At 39.5% G+C, this 22523-nt stretch overlaps 1 protein-coding gene across 1 annotated transcript in view; it reads left to right on the top strand.

Moving 5' to 3' along the window:
- The first annotated feature begins 409 nt into the window (after window positions 1-409).
- LOC130928963 (gastrula zinc finger protein XlCGF28.1-like) overlaps window positions 410-22523 on the top strand; it is a 48026-nt gene continuing 25912 nt past the window's right edge. The window contains exons 1-2 of the mRNA XM_057855817.1: window positions 410-815; window positions 11371-11454. Coding sequence (XP_057711800.1) covers window positions 689-815; window positions 11371-11454 — 211 coding nt within the window. The 5' untranslated portion in view covers window positions 410-688. The remainder of the gene's footprint in view (window positions 816-11370; window positions 11455-22523) is intronic.

Below are 22523 nucleotides of genomic sequence, written 5' to 3'. Positions count from 1 at the left end.
ATAAGCAGCTACGCACTTTACATGCATGTACCTTAGCTGGTAGCTACGACGAAGCATTAGTACAAATCCTTCTGTTGATTATAATTTTATGTAGATGAGCTAAAAGATGAAGGATTTCCTAATTTTGGAAAGTGATTCTTAAACACAGCCTTTTGCAGGCTCCCGTTTGCCCCCCGCCCCCTCCCTCCCCCCCTTAGCAACAGGAGGTAACATTATGAATATTAATGAGCGGAAGTGACGTGTTGCTTGCGGTACGCCATTGAAATCCTCAGCTGGCCCCCATCATGTTTAAGTAGGCGTGTCGCAACCCAATGTGAGTCCCGACAGGATGTGAGTGGCGCATGCGCAGTAGCGGAGCTACTCACGGAGTGAGCCACATTTGTCTGCACATGCGCGCCGCTATCTGGTCGCCACACAAAGGGTCAGTTACCCTAGCGGTAAAATTAAAGTGCTCAGCAACATGCTGCTTTTTGTGCGGAGTTAACCCACTAAGTTCGCGACGCTTGAAGTTCAGAACTACTTGACTGGAACATAATCGAAAGATTTGGTCCATCCAAGTGGTCTTCGTTTGCGTTTTAGCTTCGGAGCCTAGTTATCTTAGCTAAGCTTAGCTTAGCTTAGCTTGCGAACACAGACCAACGTGGTTCGACGCTTGAACATCAAGTTGGAGCCTTCTAAAGTGTGCAAAATGCACGCAAGAACGACGCCAGCAGCAAAGTTCGAGGCGGAACTTTGTGGCGCAAAAGATCTGCGACAACATCAATGCTCGGCTTCTTGCAAAATGCAAGTAAAGGTTGTGCCTCGCACACTACCAGGTTGGTTCACCGATTCGAAAAATACTATCATTTTTTTGTCCTGATGGTATTTGAATTGAAAGATGAGCATGCAAAGCTTTTTTTTGATTGGAGTAATGTAATTTTGAGTTTGGGCCACATTTTAGGTAGGACATTTGTGTCTTAATAATTAAATCACAAAATAAATTGCTTCCATCAAAAGAAAAGATTTTCAATTAGGCTCGAGCGTTTACGTCACAGCAGCACGGGATCGTGCGAGATTTGCGACAACGCATCCATTGCGGAAGCACGTCTGCATCACGGGACATTTAAACTTAACGGCAAATACAATTCAACTACGAGTGCCAAAGATGGAAAAATGTAAGGAAAACTTGCCAGTTCGAAACAGAGACAAACTTGTTACCACGGCAAAGGACATATATGTGAGCAATTTTAAGGATGTGAACAATGTTGACCCTCACGAGCAAGCCGAACACAAATGGAATAAAGATGTCGACAAGCTTCCACCACTACGCGAAATGGACATCACGCTGTATTTAGTGTTTGGTATATGTTACTACACTCATCAGCAATTCCGAAAATACAAATCGCTACAAAGCTACGAACAGTTTTGCTGCGGATGGGTGCAGGATCTTCACTTTATGGCCATAGCAAACGGCAACACCATCTTTCTAGCAAAGGTAGGCAATGTGTGTTTACATTAGTCTGTGACCACGGATGTACAAATCTTTTGCTGCATAAAATGTAGCCTGTGTACAAATTCTTTGCCACTCTCTCACGTCAAAATATTACAGCTTTTTCATTTAGCAACGACAGGAATGATGTCTTATCAAGACAATGCACATGTATGCATGCTAGTTGTTTAGCTGTAGCAATAGCTAACAACAGGGCGACTTAGGGCGTAAAGTTACTGAAATTTGCGTAAACAAACGAAATTAACTTACCGGAGTGGACGTGCATAGAGCAAACTCAGTGTGTAACTGGAGAATCAAACGTTATGCCCTTCCTTCTGATCGAGGCCACCCATGCCATTCTTCGACGTTTGGTAAGTTCAGATATGAGCTTTCCCTCGCCTTTTCTCCATGTAGGGATCCGGAAGAAACTCAATGGTGTTCCGTCGAGCTGTACATTCTCCTTTCTATTCGATCGGTTGTTGCAATTCTTTACCGCACAATAATTTCCAACCATTTTTAAAGAGCGACCTGTGTTGAAATGCCTCAGTTTATGTTTCTCGCTTCCACAATGGCGATAGCGGCGGAAACCTCGCGAGTGCCACGTCATACGCTCGAGCCTAATAGAAAAATGACGTCAATTCAAAAACCTTTTTTCAATCATGTGAAAAATTTTGAATGCGAAAAAAATATTTGACTCAAAAATTCACATTTGAACAAGTCAATTTTTATTGAAAATATTTTCTTAGATTGAAGCAATCCTTTTTGTGTCTGGGCCATATTGTGCGTCGGATATTTAAGTCTAAATCATTGAATACCCCCACCCCCTAAATTTGCTTCAATAAAATAAATAAATAAAAAATAAATCGAGGAAAATGTTCATATGCAAAAATAAAATTGCCCTCCTTAAAAAAAATTGTATTTGAAATTATTTTTTGATTTTTGTTGAAAAGGGTTTTAGTACTCTTGATAACAACTAGCCAGCTGATTTAGGTGAGTTTGAATAACACACAATGGTTGGTAACAAGAAACTGACCTGTTTATTCAGTGACAAACACAAAAGATTATAAATAACAAACAGAAATGGCATAGTCAGTCAGTCAACCGTGCAAATAATATTGTAAACTGTCAGTGGAAAATCCCACAAATCCGCCAAGCTATTAGATGCTTTTAATGTTTCGTGCATTCGTTACAAAAATTGTATAAAAAGCCTCTCAGGTTTAAATAAACGACTATTTCAGTATCAAGTTAACATTTTAAAACAGTAAATAAACTACTCAAGTCCCCATTCTGTATCAGCAGCTTTAAACTACATTCAATTAATTTAGTTTTGTGAATCAACTGTTAAAAGTTGTTAAAATTGCTCCCGTTATTCCATGATTTCCCTTCTGTCTACTTTTGACATGTGAAAGTTTTAAAACTGTTTTGAAGATAGATTCAAGTCAAGATTTTGCCGATTTAGGAGTAGTTTAGATAAAAAGTTAATTAGGTTCGCTTGGAAGGTTTACTACAACAGCCTACAAGGGAAGTCTCCTGCTTTAAGATGGCGGCTGTTTACTAACGCACCTAGTTTTCAATGCATGTGTTGCTAACACTGTCAAGTCTGTCATTGTGCATCTAGTTCTACATACATATGATATCTATTAGATAAGCATGATGTTTACTCTTGGGACCCTATGCGGTCCGTTTCTCATTGCGTCCCAAAGACCCCGCTGTGAATTAGTTCTGCTTTACTTGACATATTTCAATAATCGGAATTTGGATGTTTGTGAATCGTTCTCGAATCTTCCACGGCAGAATCGCTCAAGGATGTAATGACGTCTGGCCAAGTTGTACCGTGGTTCTAATGCTGCGTTCCAGAAAAGTGGGATGTCGGACTTTTCCGACCTCCGACTAGGAAAATATCATTGGAACACCACTTGAACTGGGAGGTCCAAATCGCAAAGTAGGAGAAAAAATAACTACCCCGACTTCCAAGTTGTTTCAATCTGACGTCACTGGACAAAATGGCGCTCAAGAAAACAAATGATAACACAATAATGAAGTAAATCAAGTTTGAGACGCCATGTATTTTTTTTCCTCATACAGTCAATTATCTTTGTTGTGCTATGTTTTTATATTGAAGATCAGCAAAGGATGTAACTAAAAAAAGGCTGTTTACAGTGTGGGCTATAACGCAGCCGTTGTTTTTCCTCTGCTATTTGATCGCTTATAGGAAGGCAGGTTCGCTGGAGGTCAAAATGTCTTTGGATGGCCGATCAGCCATCTTTGTTGTTTACATTTGCTTGAAACGCTTTGAGGTCGGAACTGGGACCATCCGAGGGGGATAAATCTGACTTCCTACTTCTCTGGAATGCAGCATAATGTGTTGGATGGTGTGTCTTTACTCGCGAGAGATAATGGCTCGTCATCCAGAATGAATTCTTGATTCTTCTTCTTGGAATGAATTCTTGCAGTGACTCTTGTTATTCCCTGGGCTTTGGGACTGTCGAGTGCCAGTTTGTCACGCATAGCAAAAGTTTCTGCCAGTGTTAGTTGCGTAGGACCTTTCTTTTTGTCTTCGGTTTTCTTAACATACTCCTCATATTGTTTGTGGTGGTATTTCGCTAAATGCTTGCTTAGGTTGGTTGTATTAAAACTTCTTACAGCTTTACCACCACGCTTGACTTTATTGTGGCATATGTTGCACTCTGCCTCTTCGTCTTTGTCGTCCTTTAAGGTGAAATGATCCCACACAGCTGACATTTTTACCGATAAAGTCTCTCGGTAAATTGGGAGACGGTAATGTAGTGTGTTGAAGGTCTGCCGTAAAATGCGGACCGGATTTTAGGGAAACCGAAGCAAAAACTGGAATGGATTATGTATATCTGTGCGCTGGAAAACCCAGACCGGATTTTCAAAAAAACTGGATCGGAAGTCTGGATCGGAATTTTTCCGTGTCGGCCGATCCGATACCGATGCATTTTTTTGCCCATATCGGCGTCCGATCCGATCCCAATATCGGATCGGGACATCTCTAATACAGACATTAACATAACGTTTAAGTTCTTTATGACGTGTCTTTGACCCGAATCGTCGCGTCCTTGCCAGCATTTTTTTCGCCGCTGACGTCACTCGTTTTAATTTCAGAAGAGTATTTATATGGGAGAATATTTTTTCAATATTTATTTATTTATTTCAAAAATTTTTTCAATATTTACAGTAAGTAGAAGTAAGAAGTATAAGTATTGTTAAAAGAAGTCAATGTTGTGAAGGTGGGGAACGCACCACTCATTTTGCGACTGAAAGTCCGACCTGCATGAGAGTGATAGCTGTGTTTTCTACTGTTTTCTACTTTATATACAGTGGGGCAAATAAATATTTAGTCAACCACTAATTGTGCGTGTTCTCCCACTTGAAAATATTAGAGAGGTCTGTAATTGTCAACATGGTTAAACCTCAACCATGAGCGACAGAATGTGGAAAAAAACTGAAAATCACAATGTTTGATTTTTAAATAATTTATTTGCGAATCATGGTGGAAACTAAGTATTTGGTCATGACCAAAAGTTCATCTCAATACTTTGTTTTGTACCCTTTGTTGGCAATAACGGAGGCCAAACGTTTTCTGTAACTCTTCACAAGCTTTTCGCACACTGTTGCTGGTATTTTGGCCCATTCCTCAATGCAGACCTCCTCTAGAACAGTGATGTTTTGGGGCTGTCGTTGGGCAACATGGACTATCAACTCCCGCTGCAGATTTTCTATGGGGTTGAGATCTGGAGACTGGCTAGGCCACGACAGGACCTTGAAATGCTTCTTACGAAGCCACTCCTATGTTGCCCTGGCTGTGTGTTTGGGATCATTGTCATGCTGAAAGACCCAGGATCGTCTCATCTTCAATGCCCTTGCTGATGGAAGGAGATTTTCACTCAAAATCTCTCGATAAATGGCCCCATTCATTCTTTCCTTTACACAGATCAGTCGTCTTGGTCCCCTTGCAGAAAAACAGTCCCAAAGCATGATGTTTCCACCCCCATGCTTCACAGTGGGTATGGTGCAATTCAGTATTCGTTTTCCTCCAAACAAGAGAACCTGTGTTTCTACCAAAAAGTTCTATTTTGGTTTCATCTGACCATAACACATTCTCCCAGTCCTCTTCTGGATCATCCAAATGCTCTCTAGCGAACCGCAGACGGGCGTGGACGTGTACTGGTTTCAGCAGGGGGGCACGTCTGGCAGTGCAGGATTTGAGTCCCTGGCGGCGCATTGTGTTAATGATAGTAGCCTTTGTTACTGTGGTCCCAGCTCTCTGTAGGTCATTCACTAGGTCCCCCCGTGTGGTTCTGTGATTTTTGATCCCCGTTCTTGTTATAATTTTGACACCACGGGGTGAGGAGGGAGTTGAAAGTCCGTGTTGCCCAACGACAGCCCCAAAACATCACTGCTCTAGAAGATCTGCATGGAGGAATGGGCCAAAATACCAGCAACAGTGTGTGAAAAGCTTGTGATGAGTTACAGAGAAAGTTTGGCCTCCGTTATTGCCAACAAAGGGTACATAACAAAGTATTGAGATGAACTTTTGGTATAGACCAAATACTTATTTTCCACCATGATTTGCAAATAAATTCTTTAAAAATCAAACAATGTGATCTTCTGAGTTTTTCCCCCACATTCTTTCTCTCATGGTTGAGGTTTACCCATGTTGACAATTACAGGCCTCTCTAATATTTTCAAGTTGGAGAACTTGCACAATTAGTGGTTGACTTAATACTTATCTGCCCCACTGTACATGTACCTTCCCTCACAGCTACGACGAAGCATTAGTATAAATTCTTAAATTGCTTATAATTTGATGTAGATTAAGCAAAATAATGATTTCCTTTTTGTAAAACTGATTCTAAAACACAAAATGCTTTCAATATTGTTGATTTTAACGGAGGTGTCCATGTCGTACGTATAGTACTTCGCTGCTTATTCTGCTCATGAGCCCGACATAAGCCCCAATACTCTGTTGTACGGCCAACATAAAGGCAACTTTAATGAAAAAATCTCTCCTGTCGTCTTCCAAAATAATACCTGCAGTGTTTCCCCTAGGATTTTTTGGAAGCTGCGGTAGTGGGCTGCATTGGAGTTGGACTGCCTCAACATGTCGTGTCACGGCAAAATTGCGTCATATCATGACTTTTTTTTTTCACATTTAATTTCCCAAAAAGAACCATAACAAAGCTCTATTTGAAATATTTCATGAGCCAGGCTAATGTCGTAGCTCTCGGCAACAGTTCATGTACGTAAAATGCGTAGCTGATTACAGTTACATTCTCCCACGTAATAATACGACTGTTTTTTTCTCGTAGCAATACTATGACCTACATTTCATACTCCTTCTTTTTCCTTTTATTTGGCCCTAATATGTACTACATTAACACAACAATAATAGTACTTCTATTAATGGACCAATGGCGTAGGTTTGCATAGGGATGTTAGGGACATAACACTAGGAACTTTTCAGGATGCGCAAATTGTCCCCACCAAATTTTAAGCAACCTTGTTGTATTCTCTAAAGAGTTCAATTATAGAAGTCATTTAGATTGTCTTCACATATTTTGTAAGGTTAGAATTGACCCTACCATTATTAACTCAATTACTTTCCTTATGTTCAGACTTGCACTGACACCATTTTTTCCCCTCAAACGCACGTTTGATTGGCAGTTGACTAAATTCCCTTGTTTTCAATCTACTAGAAATAAGTGAAATTATCTGCCAGTGCTTTAAATAAATTTTATTCAGATTTCTTGAAATAAGATTATTTTCAGATGGCTATTTTTTTAACACACTTACTTTAAGCAAAAAAAAGTTTTTTTTTCGTCAGGAATGTTCTTAATTCAACAAGTGATATTGTTCAGAACATTATTTGAAAGCATGTTCCCCCTTGATTTTGGTGAAAAATGGCCAACCTTTAGATGCATGGGCTTAATAAAAACAAATGGTAATATTTACCTAAAGTAAATTGAATAATCTGACCCATTAATCTATTAACTAGTCTTAAACACTCAAAACAAGATGGAGAAGATTGTTCGAATAGATTTCAGAAAAATCCTCGCACTAAAACATTCTAAATTTGTAGTGTGAAAGTTGGTACGTCAATACAGATTTATTTTTGCATTGATCATTTAGCCTATCAATTAATTAGGTTCAAATTGGTGGTGAGAAATGTAGCCCTGATCCCCGTTCACTAGGCATGTGCCGGTATGAGATTTTGACGGTACGATAACCTTGAGCAAAAATACCGCGGTTTCACGGTATCACGGTATTGCAATTATAGCTCCAAAATTTTGAGATGTATGAGTTTAAAAAAAAAAAAAAAAACTTTTTTCCATTGAACAGTTTTTTTTTTCAGAACATATTTGCAAATTGGAACATGAATATAATGTGAAAATAAATGAATGTGAAAATAAATAAACTAACAAAAAATAACAAATATTTTATATAAAATTAAAATAAATAGAACCTAGACTATACCCACAGCCACAGCTCAAGTTGCTCAATATTAGAGCAAGAACAAAATAATTGCTATAAAAAAGTAAAAACACTTCAAAATAAAATTAAAAATATATACTGTATGACTTTTTTTGAGGGGGAGAAGCTGCAATTTCGCCATTTTCAGCCACTGTGTCAACTCTCTTCTACATGATGTCATGCCTTTGTGTTAAAAAGAACAAAGAATTCATAAGTTAATAAGTTAGTTAAAGATGTGTAAGTTAGTTTTATAAGTTAGTTAAAATATAAATATGTTGAGGAAGGGTTTCATCTGAAAAAGTGTGGAGTGAGACCTCCTTTCGCAATTAGCGATCTTTGACGCGATCCTTTTTTTTTTTTTTTTCTCCCTCCTTCATTTAAGCTTGTTTCTCACTCAGCGGCTGTGAGACATGAAATGTCGACGAAGCTGCTCTCCCAGCTTAGCCAAAGCTAACATTCGTCTTTGTAAGTTTTAGTTAGTTTGTATATGAATGTGAAAGGAAAATGTGTGTTTTGTTTTTGGCGACCTTTTTCATGGTGCTACTGCTATCCTGTTGAACCTACTCACATGTGGAAAAATACAATTGTATAACGTTTTAAATGTATTCATTTGTATATTTCACCACGATTTGAGAGCTAAATAAATTGAAGAAAAGTACGCCTTGTGTTTCGAGGGTGGGTTTTTGGGTTTGCTGGCTGTTGAGCAGAATAGCGTTACTGACACTCACGGCAACAAACGGGAAGGGTGAGCGCTGCCGCACCAAGCCACTTCGGCTGCATTTTGGCACATGAAAAATAGCGAATACCGTACTAAGGTATGACGGAAAATTTTAGTGGTTTTGAAACCGCGACGTTTTCACACCACGGTAAACCGTGAAACCGGTAACCGGCACATGTCTACCGTTCACCCAATCTGTTGGGTCTTATTACGGTAATGTCCGTCCCCAGCAAAAAGTGTACATGGAGGTTATGCTGTTACATCGTCCCTACCAATATTGAGACCAAACCTACGCCCTTCTAATGGATCCATTTCAGGCAGTAGGGGGAAATTCTAATTGCCGTGTAAAGAGATTTACTAGTTTTGGTGAGAAGGTGAATATTTTTTTGTTGTTGTTCCTGAACTACATTTCCACACAAACGCACATTGAGGTACCAATTAGCTCAGCAAGGAGAAGTATAAGAGTCATTTTTCAATTGTCCCCGAGCTTGCGAAACTTGGATAAAAAGAGCGCATTTGTCAAGGTTTCGTCAGCCGTGATTGCGTATATCTGTCCGCCGAAACAGCCTGATAGCATAAGTACGTCTGCCCCTCTAGTATTGAACGCGTTGTTGATATTAGCGCGGTGGCGCTCTGCCCGCCTCTCTGCACAATTTCATTCAAACTTGCCGTTCCGTCCAAGCCGTCCACTGCTTACTTTCGCCGAAAAGTCCGGTCCAAAATACTTTAAAGGGATCTTCTATTTTTAAGACAAATAATTCTTAAAAGATAAATGTTAGTGTGAGTTATAATAATTTGATATTAAAGCCCCTCTTAATGTTTTTGTTTTAATAAAGTTTGTAAAATTATTTTAAGTGATATATCGCCATTCTTGTTACGTCGCAGTGCGTAACGTCACCGGTCCCGTTGCCGAAATTCCAGCGTGTCACTCGTTAGCTTTCTCAACATCGTCAGTTCTACCCTTCCTATTTGAACCATATCTGAAAAGTGAAGAGCAGGACAGCACTGTCGGTCGTTCACAAGACGAGCTTCAGGGAAAAATGCGTGCAGCAAATACCTGATAAGACAAAAGTTGGGTAAAACTGTGTGATGCGAGAGAGTGCTGTTAGGAACTCCGGTTGGGAGCAAGAGTGTATCCTGTTGGGAACTCCGGTTTTATTAGCAGATATTCAATGTAAGGATATTGCGTTTTCAAACTTATCCCAATATACTGTAATTATGTAGATTGTTAGCATCCAGAGCTGTCGTGTGCTTTACATACAGTACAGGCCAAAGAGCACACCTTGTGTAATCCATGTCTTGTACATTGTAACGCGTGGTAGCTAGGATACGTGTATAAGAGTACCAAAAAGGGGAGAAGCTTCCACTTATGCACATTTATTCACTAAAAATATTTCCACCATGACCACTCTTCACTCGGGAGCTCAGCAGTACGCAAACACGCGTTCCCTGACGAACTCCAACATTGTTGTAAGGTCCACGTCAGAGTCACTGTCGTCACTGTAGCGTGCCATAGTGCTTTAATTATTTAGTATGATTTGGGGAAAACTCCCACGAAGAATAGTCAACAAAAAAGATAGCAATGGTAATCCAAATCCGCGTTTTTTTGTCGCAGCCGCGATCAGGCCATCGATTCCACAAAATAGACTGATCCGATAACCCGCTGTGGGACCGACGAATCAAAAGAATGGACAGATCCGAAACCAATATTGCAGACGCGGTGGGACCGTCGGATCCAGAAAATAGATGGATCCCTTACTTGATTAATGTTAACCAATCACTATACGCTATGTGCTTACTTTCTGCATATTCATGTGTTATCAATAAAAGGAGTGTACGATGGAAAAAAAGGTGGATTACCCCGTGCACGTAAAAAAACAGATACTCGAGTAATTGCTGACTTGGGTGTGAGCTTTTTCTCCTTGCTACTGTTCTCAGAATAGAATACTGGTTGTGTTTTATTTCCTGACACACAAATAAAAGCGGGCTTCCGTGACATGCGACCGCTATGTCGCTTCCCTCTACGTCACAGCTCCTCCCTTAAGGGGGCCTCGCAGAGCTACGGACATTACAATACACAATGAATAGGTTGCCGCTGAACCCTTCACACTAGGCTGCCACTAGTTTGAAACGGCCTTAAATTTTTTTTTTTTTTAAAACATCTCTTTTGAACGGCGTGGCGGCTTTTATTTTGGTGTGGCGGTGTGCCACAATAATTAATATGTATGGGAAACCCTGACCTGGGTGACGGCGCTTCAGGTATTCATTTACGGCCGATGTGCTGCTTTGGTATGCAACCTGGGTGTACGCTCCTTTGTTTTGTTGAAATATGTTAATGCTTTGGTCACTCTAGTGCACTTTTTTGGCTTTGTGCCGCTTTCCCTGCTTGAATCCCTAGCATTGTCCATTCTCAACACTCCACGCATATTTTTTTAACCCTTTATTAACAGTAGACGGGACGGTGTGCTCGTCAGCACATTTATGTCATCGATGATGTTGACTACGTCAACTAGTCGGGACAGCTCTAATGTCAAGCCCTTTGAATAATTTGAATTGGATTGGATGACAACAAAACATTAACAAACAAAAAGAGATTGGCAAGGAGGAATTTTCTCTAACAGAAAACAACTTTGGGGACACAAGTTTGCAAATGAAATAAGATTTGGCCCATGTGTTTGTGGTCTTGCAGATCTATATGTCAGCCAAGACCATCGTCCTGAGCACCAAGAGTCTGCATGCATCAAAGAGGAGGAAGAGTCTAGACCCATCCAAGGTCATTCTAAGTGCTTTCTTTTTCTTCTTCAGATGAGGCAGGAACCAAATATGGTACCTTCTCATAAGTATGAAAATGTCTTTCAGTCTAATATAGTGGCTTTGTTTACTCAGTAGCTGTGCAATGGACTCGTTAACCGACGCAAGGGTTGCACCATTGCATCGACTTGACTACAGGTAGTCCCGGGGTTACGACGTACCTGACTTACCCGATTTCGACTTTATGATACGAAAGTCTTGTCTGCCATTCTGTTTCCAGTTGTGTTTGTAAACGGTACCTAGTTCTTGCCATGCCTATTTTTGCTTAAGCTTATCATACTGTCAGAATCTCATACCGGCACATGCCTATTCCCTTTTAACATGTTTTTTTTTCTTCTTTTTTTTCGGGAGCCCCAGCAGTTACATGGATGCGTCCCATTCATGACAGAAACCAAATATAAATATGAAAAAGTTTTAAAAAATGCATAATCTAAAGATAGTCATGGGTTTAAGTCAGGGGTCGGCAACCTTTTTGACCAAGTGAGCCAAAACACCCAACATATTTTAAAAAGAGCACTGTTTCTTTCGTGAACTCATTTGAATGCATCATACAGGAGGGAGAGTGTGGTCACACTCTGCTTTTACAAGTAGTCGCAGAGTTGCAAAAGAAATAAATCTTGAGTAAACGAAAATGTTTAACATTTTTACTAAGAATGTTACAATCAATGCACACTCAACACTTAGATAACGGTGCCTCTTGGAGCGGCCGTTTAGTAAGTCGCGCTCTCTCCTGGAAGTTGCCTGGAAGTCCTTTTCTTCTGTTGTATTTTCCCTTGGCAAATCAGCTCGTTACATTGCAGCGAAGTAGTCGATTTAACCGTGAAGGAGTGGGAGTAGATGAAAATAATACTCGCTCGGGCTCTATTTTTAGTCGCAAAATGCCCCAATTGGGGTCAGTCTGGAGCCCTGGATTGAAAAAAACTTCTTTTTTTGATTGAAGTGATTTTTCTCTTGGAAATATTTATTCTTCGTTTGAAGCAACTTATTTTTGGGATTCAATCAAAAAGTTGTTTCAATCACCCAAAAACTTCAAGGGCAATCCCAAACGATTATTTTTCTCCCGATTAGTCAGCGGACTTTAAAGTGCATGTGACACGAAAAAGCGTGTTTATTTCATAATACACGTGGTATTTTATGCTCCTGAATGATATGGACCGCTTGGATGTGTGTGGAAGCGATCGCTCTATTTTAGTTTTTTGAATCCCGCGCCATGAAAATGAGTGACTTCCGGCTTCGGTCTTGCATTGAGGAGTGCGCTGTGACGTGTACGGGTGAAGGGCTCCTCTTCACTATAGACCCCAATCACCAACGTCAGACAATCACGTGATCGCTGTATTGTGCCGCCATATTGTCCGTCATCGTGTGTCCGTATTGTCGTTGATAGTAGTTTCTAAAGGTGGATTCACTTGCAAATTATGGAAGCCCCGGTGCTTTCAGACGCTGTAAACTCATTGGATGAGTTGCATAAAAGCAGTTATTTGGAAAAGCTTCGGTCGATTCAGTCGCCAGATCCATACTTGATGTCCAAACCGATGTTTCCTCCCATCCGGTCCCGTCCCGTCCCGTGCATCAGAGCTCGTCCAGAGACCACAAAATTTCTAATCATACTCCAGTTTATGTCACGATGGGGAGTCGCATACCTGTCAACCTGGACGCTTTTGCCGTACAAAGTACGGTTTTTATGCAATGTAAAATGTGTACGGCGTACAAGAAAATCTGTACGGAAAATCGCAAATTTCCCAATTATGGGTACCGTCCGGTATGCACCGATTATCAAGTAATGGTAAATCAAAAGAGTTCGCTGCGGTAGCCTCCATTCCGTATTATTTTTTCGGTGCAAACGAAGCGAGTGGCTTCATGCTCCTGTGCGCATGCGGTTACCGCCTGGGTTTTTCCCCATTGCATCATTCCGATCACGTGAACAAAACAAAAGCACAGTACAACGTCGTTTTAAACCATTTTTTGGATACAATTATCAAGTCGCAATGTCTGAACCTGAATCAAAACGCCGCAGGGTAAATTGAAGAGGTAAACATAAAAAAGAATGGGAGAAAATGTCAGGACGATATGAGGGATTGATACGAGCTTAGAAGAAAGGTGTGGAATATTCTTATTGTGTTGCTTGCAAAAAGGACGTGAAAGTGGCTGCCTCCGGTTTCTATGATTTGAAGACGCATTATGATACTAAGAAGCACGCTGACAACGTAGCCGTCTCAAAAACCTACAGATCAATGAATGTTCATTTTGCTCCTAAAAAAGAACCAGAAGATTTCTCAACAGCTGCAGAAGTGATGTTTTGCCATTTCATCGGAGAGCACAACGTACCTCCAACAGTTGCCGACCACTTCACATTGCTTGTGAAAAACGTGTTTCCATATTAGAAGGCTGCAAAGGTTTGTAGGCTTTTCTGTCCCTTTTATAAAAATTAAATTACAAGCATAACTGATTGATATTTTACCTTGGATTAATATTTAAAAAAACAAAACAAAAAAAAAATTCCATGCAAACTGACAGCTACTGGACAAGTATTCTAAAGCAGACCACATCACTGGGAGTGCAGATATTTCCTGAGGTATGGAAACTTTTCCATTTTGCTGTGCCTCCCACATATTAACGCATATAGTGAGAGGGTCAACATCAAAATCAACACAGAATACAGAAAGAGCATGTCAGAAGATACACTCGTTGCATATTTGCAAGTGAAGATGAACTATGATGGCAAATGTTGTGACTTTGCTCCATCAAAAGATATGCTAGTTTCAGCAAAGAAGGCAACGGTAACATACAACAAAGAGCGCAGTAGTAGTTAAAGCAACACTTGTTTACGTAATTTATTAAGCAAGTAATTTGTGTGTATAGAAGAATATAATGAACTTAGTGAAAATAGAAAAATGTTAATCTGGTTATAAATAATAATGTCCAACTATGTACAAACGGATTTGGAAAAAAAAAATAGGGTGTAAGTTTTTTTTTTAAATTTTGTAAAGAAAAATACGGCGGTTTGTAAGGCCATGGAGCCTTGGAGGTTGCAGGTATGGAGTCGGGTACCCAAAATCGACACCGGCCCGAATATAAACCGACATTTGGTCAGCTGAGCGTCACCGTTGTCACGATTGTAAAATGAAACTTGATCGACAACGGGCCGGTGTGTGGGGAAAATAGCTGCCCCGCGTGAAATGTCCTCCCTGACGGGAGCGCTTATTTATAACGCTTTACTGACGTGAAAACATCAAAAGTTTTCATGGACGCCTTACAGTAATGGATTTACAACTGTAAGATCAGTTTTAAATAATTAAATTACACAAAATATTAGTACTGTATTTTAGTAACAATTCGTGGACTGGGCCACATAACCATTTTTGAACAGAAATGTATTAGTCTACAGGTTTTCATGACCATATCCCAATGACAATCACACAGGTATTGCATTTATTAGTTTAAGCAGAGTAAAATAATACATATTCACGGTACAACAAAGTCGTTTCCGTGTGGGCGCTCCCGTCAGGGGGGACATTTCACGCAGGGTGGCTATTTTTCGGCACAACGCCTGTTGTTGCGCTCACCTTCTTGCTGTGCAACCGTGGCGACGAGCTTCGTAGTCTCCGTCTGATGATGTCTGCGATCGTGTTGGCATCATATTGATGTTTTCGCCGCTGTCCAATGGCTGTCGACACAAACGCATCATGGACCGAGATAAAACAAGCCGTGCTGCTTTAGATTTGCCCTTTTAACAATGGGCACACAGCAACTACTAAAATGACCGTTTATCTTCTCTGTTGCTGCAACCAACCGCAACAAATGCCTTCATCATTTTGATTAATCAATGTTAACGATCGTCAGGAAGGTTTTTGGGTTCGTTTACTAGGCGGTGATTCCTTAGACAAGCAGAAAAACACGCAGTAATAGGAGGAATGTACGTAGCGGTAATATGTAAACACGATGAGCTGATGGACAATATGGCGGCACCAGTCACGGGGGCGGAGTTGTGACGTCACGTGATAGGGGTCTATACAGCCGTACTGTTGTGTATGAGGACTAAGGATTCAGCTGATTTTTCGGATAAATACGTTTATTTTTCGCATCACGTGAAGGGGAAAGATATCGTCATCGTACACACCACATAATTGTTTGCATTAGTCTAACACATATATAGTCTAACACATACATATGGTACAGGTTCTCGTAGGCACCGTCTGTTTGCAGTACTCTAACACACGTAATATAATTAATCAGGAAATAGTATCATTTTCATATTTACGGTAGGACTACACTACTAATATAAAATAAATAACACACCATAGTTTAATGAGAAGAAATAGAAGAGATACACAATGCCGTCTTATAGCGGGATGTTGAATGATAAATTACTGTCAATCCAAATTCCTAAGTATTTGTATGAATCAGTAAGAGTAATTGGAGTGTCATTTAGGGATTTGATTCCGGGTAAGTCATTGTCAGTAATAGTGGAAGTGGAGAAAACCATGTATTTAGTTTTTTTCAGAATTTAAAACTGTGATTATGAAGAGATATTTGTAAGCCATCAAAAGCTGTCCGTAAATGAGTCAGAGCTAGAGATGGGGAAGAACCGGGCGCATATAGAATAAAATCATCAGCAAAAAAAGTGGACATTACAATATTGATTAGGAAGAAAAATTTTATTGATGTATAACGTAAAAAGGAGTGGTCCAAGGACAGACCCCTGCGGCACCCCGTTTTTAATAGTAAGTGGACTTGATTGAACACCGTCAGCAGCAACAGTTTGTATTCTGTCTGTAAGGTAGACTTAAACCAGTTGAGGGCATTAACGTCTAAACCTATGGCCTGTAGTTTATGAAGTAGAATTTTATGATCAACGGTATCGAATGCTTTTGAAAGATCAATGAAAAGAGCAGCACAGAACTGTTTATTATCAAGAAAGGAGACAATGTTATTTAGGACAGAAACTGAAGCTGTAATTGTACTGTGACCTGGGCGAAAACCAGACTGTTGCGGCTGAGGTATGTTAGATAAGTCAATAAAAGAACGTAGTTGAGAATTGATCAATAATTCAAGAATTTTGGATAAAAACGGAAGCTTGGATATTGGACGGTAATTATTGAGGTCTGAGATATCACCATTTTTATGTAGCGGGATTACAGTAGCAGTTTTCCAAGGGGATGGGATGATGCCGGAAAGAAGGGTTTGGTTAAAAATGTGAGCTAAATATGGACTAATAAAATGAGCACTTAATTGAAGAAAATATGGATCTAGATGGTGTGCACCAGCATTTTTGGAAGCCTTCCATTTCCTCAAAATTTTAAAAACATCAGAACTTTGAAATAAGGAGAACGAAAATTTGGGTTGAGAGTTGATTTGCGAATTAAGGGCTCCGTCTAAAGGAACGTTATGATAATTGCTTTGAGTTGACATGGAGGAGTTACTCTATAAGAGACCAGAGGACATGAAGTGATTGTTGAATAATTCAACCACAGATAATTTATCAGAAGTATGAGCAGCTGCTTGAGTGATATGTGGAGGGAGATGTGGCTTAGATGAATTCTTTAGAGATGAAATTGTTTTCCAGAATTTAGCAGGGTTGTCAGAAGAAGAAAGGGTGGAGAGATAATAATTTGATTTGGCTTTCCTAATCATGCTAGTGCAGATTTTCCTTTTTTGCCTAAATAATAACCAGTCTTCAGGGGTACCACTGGATCTAGCCCTGGACCACGCCTATCTCTGCTGTAAATGACAGTAGCAAGTTGTGGGGAAAACCAGGGATTGAATCTGTTTTTAATTCTTTGTTGTTTACAGGGATCATGTCTGTCAGCAATAATGTTAAAAGAATGTGAAAAATGTTCCAAGGCCAAATACATAAATTCGAAAAAGGACTACCAGATTAAAGTCTTACTATTGCTGCGAGAAAAAAAAGTCCTCCTTCCCAGTAGCTTCGCCGCCGCCGTCTTGCAGTTCCTGATGGTGTCAGGGCCCGGCCGCTGTCATCTCCAGTACTCTTTGCACAGAGCCCTTTTCTCTCAGCCAGTAAAGCCCTAATAGTCATTCAATATAGTAACAGCATTTAACACAACGTACCTTAGTCTTATTTTGTACTTATGAATATGACATACAGTCCATGTTTTTGGACCGTTATTTAATATTTAGAGGTACTTAAAGGGTTCATTCACACTTACGCAAAAATTGGGGTTACGTTGCCAGCCCCGGAACAAAACTCGTTCGTAACCCGGGGACTACCTGTATTTGCAGATTGAAAGATTTCTTTCTATGTAAACGATTTTGCTTTGTTTGAAGTAATTACATGATGTAGATTAGGAGTGTGAACCGCAGGGCACCTCACAATACGAAACGATTCGCGATACAAGGCTAACGATAACGATTATCTCACGATACAGCGATTGTCGATATATTGGTCAGAAATTTGATACATGATGTTCTACGATACAACTGTTGAAACGGGGGGGGGGGGAAGATATTTCAAAATAGAAAAAATCCAGTTTAAGTCATTTATTAAACAGTGACACCTTTTCTGTGCAACGTTGCTGTAAAATATAAATCTACTGCAAATTGTGTACCTGCACACACTAGTATAGAGGAAACAAACCACAGCCACTGATATCCTTGGAGAGATCATGATGAATGGCACCCTTAATTTCTTTAAAGTTTTCAATCTTACAAAAAAAAAAACAGTGCTGTACGTGTCAGTCAGCAGTTGAGCTTGGAGTGGGACAATGATAAAATTGGTGGGTCTTTTCTTCGTATATGACCTTTGTTGCCAAATGCATTGGTTTGAGCACTTCCACCATCTGCTTCAGCATTTGAGATGTCTGACTCAGTCAGTCACATTTTTCCTCACCTTAAAAGCGACACCATAAAACAAAAAATATGAGCTACTTAATAGCTTTTGAGTTGAAATCCTGTTTTTTTGTGTGTGTGTGTGTTGGAAGTATTGAGTAAATTAAAAAAATATGAATTGAATGTACAGAAATTAAAAATGCAATAATTACCTATTTTTAATATGTAGGGTACAATAATTGCACATTACCTTGTATATCTTGGAAGCTATTCAAACCATTTTTATAGCTTATTGTATCAAAATGGCAGTAATATTTAGTAAACTAGATGGAAAGTGGTTCTCAAATAATGTCAAATAAATCAAATTCATGTAGGCTTGTTTGATATTCATTTTCATCCAGTTTAGGGTCCTGGTTTATTTTATATCATTCAACACCAAATTAAATTACATTGCAAATCTTTCTTACCTCGAGTGCTGAAGCGAAGCAGTGAAGAAATCCGGTGCTCACTTTATCACCAGCTGTCAGTGAACCTTATTTTTGTTTGACAATTCTTGCATACAGCAAAGTCCTTGTACACCCACTTCCTTTCTTTTTGGTGTAAAATCTAAAGTGTGTCCACATGTGTGATTTGTAGCAATAGTTTTCTCAGGTTTTCCTCCACCGTTCTCACAAAGCTTTATTTTTTTCAACCCACTTGGAGGTTCCTCTCTTCTTTTCTAGATGACATGTGGGCACTTTACCTTCATTGCCGCTCATGAGCGCCCCTAGTGAGCCGCCAAGGAATTGCTCAACAAACATTGAGCAGTTTACAGCATTCATACTCCATTGGATGGCCAATATGTTTACTAAAAGTATCGATACTTGGCGGGAGCATATCGATAACCAATCAGGTTGCAGAATATCACGATATGTCGCTGTATCGAGAGATGGTCACAGTCGTACTGAAAACCCAGTCCGCGTTTTCCCTGTGACCAAGCTAGCAGTCAGTAGTACCATTTTTCCCCCTGCAGTCGGTTTCTGCGCGCGTCTTTTACCTTTGTTGGTTTGCGGTCAAAAGTTACATCCCAGCTCTAAAATAACGCTGCTACTTAGCTAGTTAGCTTGAAATGTATCGTGAAAGTCCTAGCAGAGGTAAGTGTGTACTAGAGGTGTGCAAAATTTCCGATTCTTAGATTATTCGCGATTTGGCCGTGGAAGATTCGAGAACGATTCACAAACATCCAAATTCCGATTATTGAAATATGCCGAGTAAAGCGGAAGTACAACACACGCAGCGTGCCGCGCGGTCTTCGGGACGCAATGAGCAAGAACGGAGCGAGAGTAGCTAAACATCATGCTTCTCATTACCCGGCCCCTCGGGTAATGCCAATGCTCAACTCACGGCTCTAGCTCAACTCATGCCACGGGATAAAAAAACACAACAACATACCTGACTGCTGCCGAAAAGCTACTACAAAGTACATCCACATAATGTTACGGTAGATATCATTTATATAGGACTAGATGCACCATAGATTCGGTAGCGTTAGCAGCACATCTACAAAAAGTTAGATGCGGACGTTAGTAAACGGCCGCCATCTTAAAGCAGTATACTTCCCTGCAAGGCTGTTGTAGCGAACCTTCCAAGCAAACCCAATTAACTTTTTATCTAAAATACTCCTAAATAGGTAAAATATTGACTTGAATCTATCTTTAAAATAGTTTTAAAATTTTCACATGTCGAAAGTAGACAAAAGGGGAATTATGGAATAACTGGAGCAATTTTAACAACTTTAACGGTTGATTCACAACATTAAATTAATTGAATGTAGTTTAAAGCTGCTGATACAGAATGGGGACTGGAGTTTTTTATTTACTGTTATTTTTGTATATTTGTTTACTGCTATATGTTAACTTGATACTGAAATAGTAGTTTGGTTTAGCCTGAGAGTATTTTGGAACAATTTTGGAACTAATGTACAAAACATTTAAAAAAAAAAATTTTTTTTTAAAAGGAGGGGGGTGTATCTATAATCGTTTTATAATCGAATCGGAGCCTCTGAATCGTTATCGAATCGTTAGGTGCCCAAAGATTCCCAGCTCTAGTGTGTACTCTTGTTCCCACTATCTTTGGGTAGGGGGACTTCCTTGATTATCATCAGTGGATAGTCATTATAATACACTAATAATTAGAGGTGGGAATCTTTGGGCACCTAACGATTCAATTACGATTAAGAGGCTGCGATTCGGTTATAAATCCATTATTGATAATGATTGATGATGTGATGATGCTTCGTACATTAGTTACAAAAATTGTACAAAAAGCCTTTGAGGCTTAAATAAACAACTACTTCAGTATCAAGTTAACAGTTCAAAACAGTAAATAAAATACTCAAGTCCCTGTTCTGCATTAGCAGCTTTAAACTACATTCAATTAATTGAATGAACTTGTGAATCAACCGTTAAAGTTGTTAAAATTACTCCCTTTATTCCTTAATTTCCCTTCTGTAGACTTTCGACATGTGAAAGTTCTAAAACTGTTTTAAAGGTGGATTCAAGTCAAGATTTTGCGGAGTATTTTAGATGAAAAGTTAATTAGGTTCGCTCGGAAGGTTGGGTACAACAGCCTTCCAGGTAGGGGTGGGCGATATGGCCTTAAACACGTATCACGATAAATTGAGCAGATTTACCTCGATAACGATAAATGACGATAAATTCGCCCAAGCGGACTGTTATATACAGTGGTACCTCTACATACGATCACTTCAACACACGATCTTTTCGACATCCGACGTAAAATTTGAGCCGCCATTTGTTTCTACATCCGACGAGTTGCTCGAAATACGACGACATGACAGCACTGCAAACGAACGCACGGTGGATTTTCTTGTGTGAGAAATCAACACAGTTTTCAAAAAAAGTTGATACAGTTGGAGAAACAAGGAAAAAAGTGATGCTTACCTTTGAAATGAAGATGCAAGTTACAGAAAAATATGAGCTTGGGGTGCGCGTCCCTGAACTGGCTCAACAATACAGCTCCATGGTCCTCTTCCGACCACCGTTCGCCACTATTTATAAGTTAAGGTGACAATTATTATTGTGGTAACATTGCCAAGGAAATCGCCAGCTTCGTCTCGTTTTTATCATTTATTTAAGAACTTATCCAACACAAAACGCCCATTGTCTTAAGCAGTTGACTGCTCTCAAGAAAACGAAAGTATTATCTCTACCGCACCGACCTATCTCACTGAGACGTCACCTTCGCGGTGCGTTCAGGGACAGTAAAAAGTGTCCGCCATATTAGAATCCGATTCGTTACATTATTTACAGGAATAATTATTAATTATTATTCTTATTATTATATTATTCTGAATTATTTATTTATAACTTATTTGTTTTTCTATGTTTAATTGCCATTTGTAACAGTGCCAGCAGTATTAAGAATTTAGTGCATGTTTTTAGGCTTTGGAACGAATTAATGGAATTATAATGTATTCCTATGGGAAAATCCTGCTCGACATACGACCATTTCGACTTACAAACAAGGTCCTGGAACGAATTAAATTCGTATGTAGAGGTACCACTGTAGTTTGAAAATCTGAATCAATGCATGAAATACAGATTAACAGTTTCTTGTTGATTTATTTACCAGCATTCAATTTGATATATTTAACAATTGTACATGCAGTCTAAACATTAAGTTTATAAAAATGTATTGTAAACAATAAGAATTCAAGTATGAGCATTTATAACGGCGTGTATGGCTTGAACAATGTACATTGTCAAAAACAGTGTACATTGTCAGAATCAATATGCCTGTGCAAACATGTCATTGTAACACAAATGACTTGCAGCTTGAACAGGACACTTCAAAAAGACAATTTATTGTTAATGGCTGCTGTGACATAATTATTCAATACAAGTGTTTACTTTATGGTTTCAGGGTCCCCCCCCCCCCCCCAGTGCATTTTTTAATAAATGCACGCATACATGAACCCCCAAACAGACAGACAGACACACATTAAAGCTATATTGATCTTCTGCAAATGAAACACTTAAGATTTTATGATAGCAATAATGACAGGGAATTAAGCACATACAGAAAAATAGCTGGGGCGATTTCTCTGTCATATTATAAGTTTCACCGTTGGATTGTGCTTTAAGCTGAATGCTTTACCATCACAAAAGCTATCTGAGAAATCACACACAGACAGATACAAAATAACGCGACATAGTAATTGCTGGATGCAGTCCGTGCCCAATC

Source organism: Corythoichthys intestinalis, chromosome 13, assembly GCF_030265065.1.
Source record: "Corythoichthys intestinalis isolate RoL2023-P3 chromosome 13, ASM3026506v1, whole genome shotgun sequence".
Taxonomy (NCBI): Eukaryota; Metazoa; Chordata; class Actinopteri; order Syngnathiformes; family Syngnathidae; genus Corythoichthys; species Corythoichthys intestinalis.
Note: the sequence above shows the minus strand (reverse complement) of the source record. Positions and strands in the feature narration are given on the sequence as shown.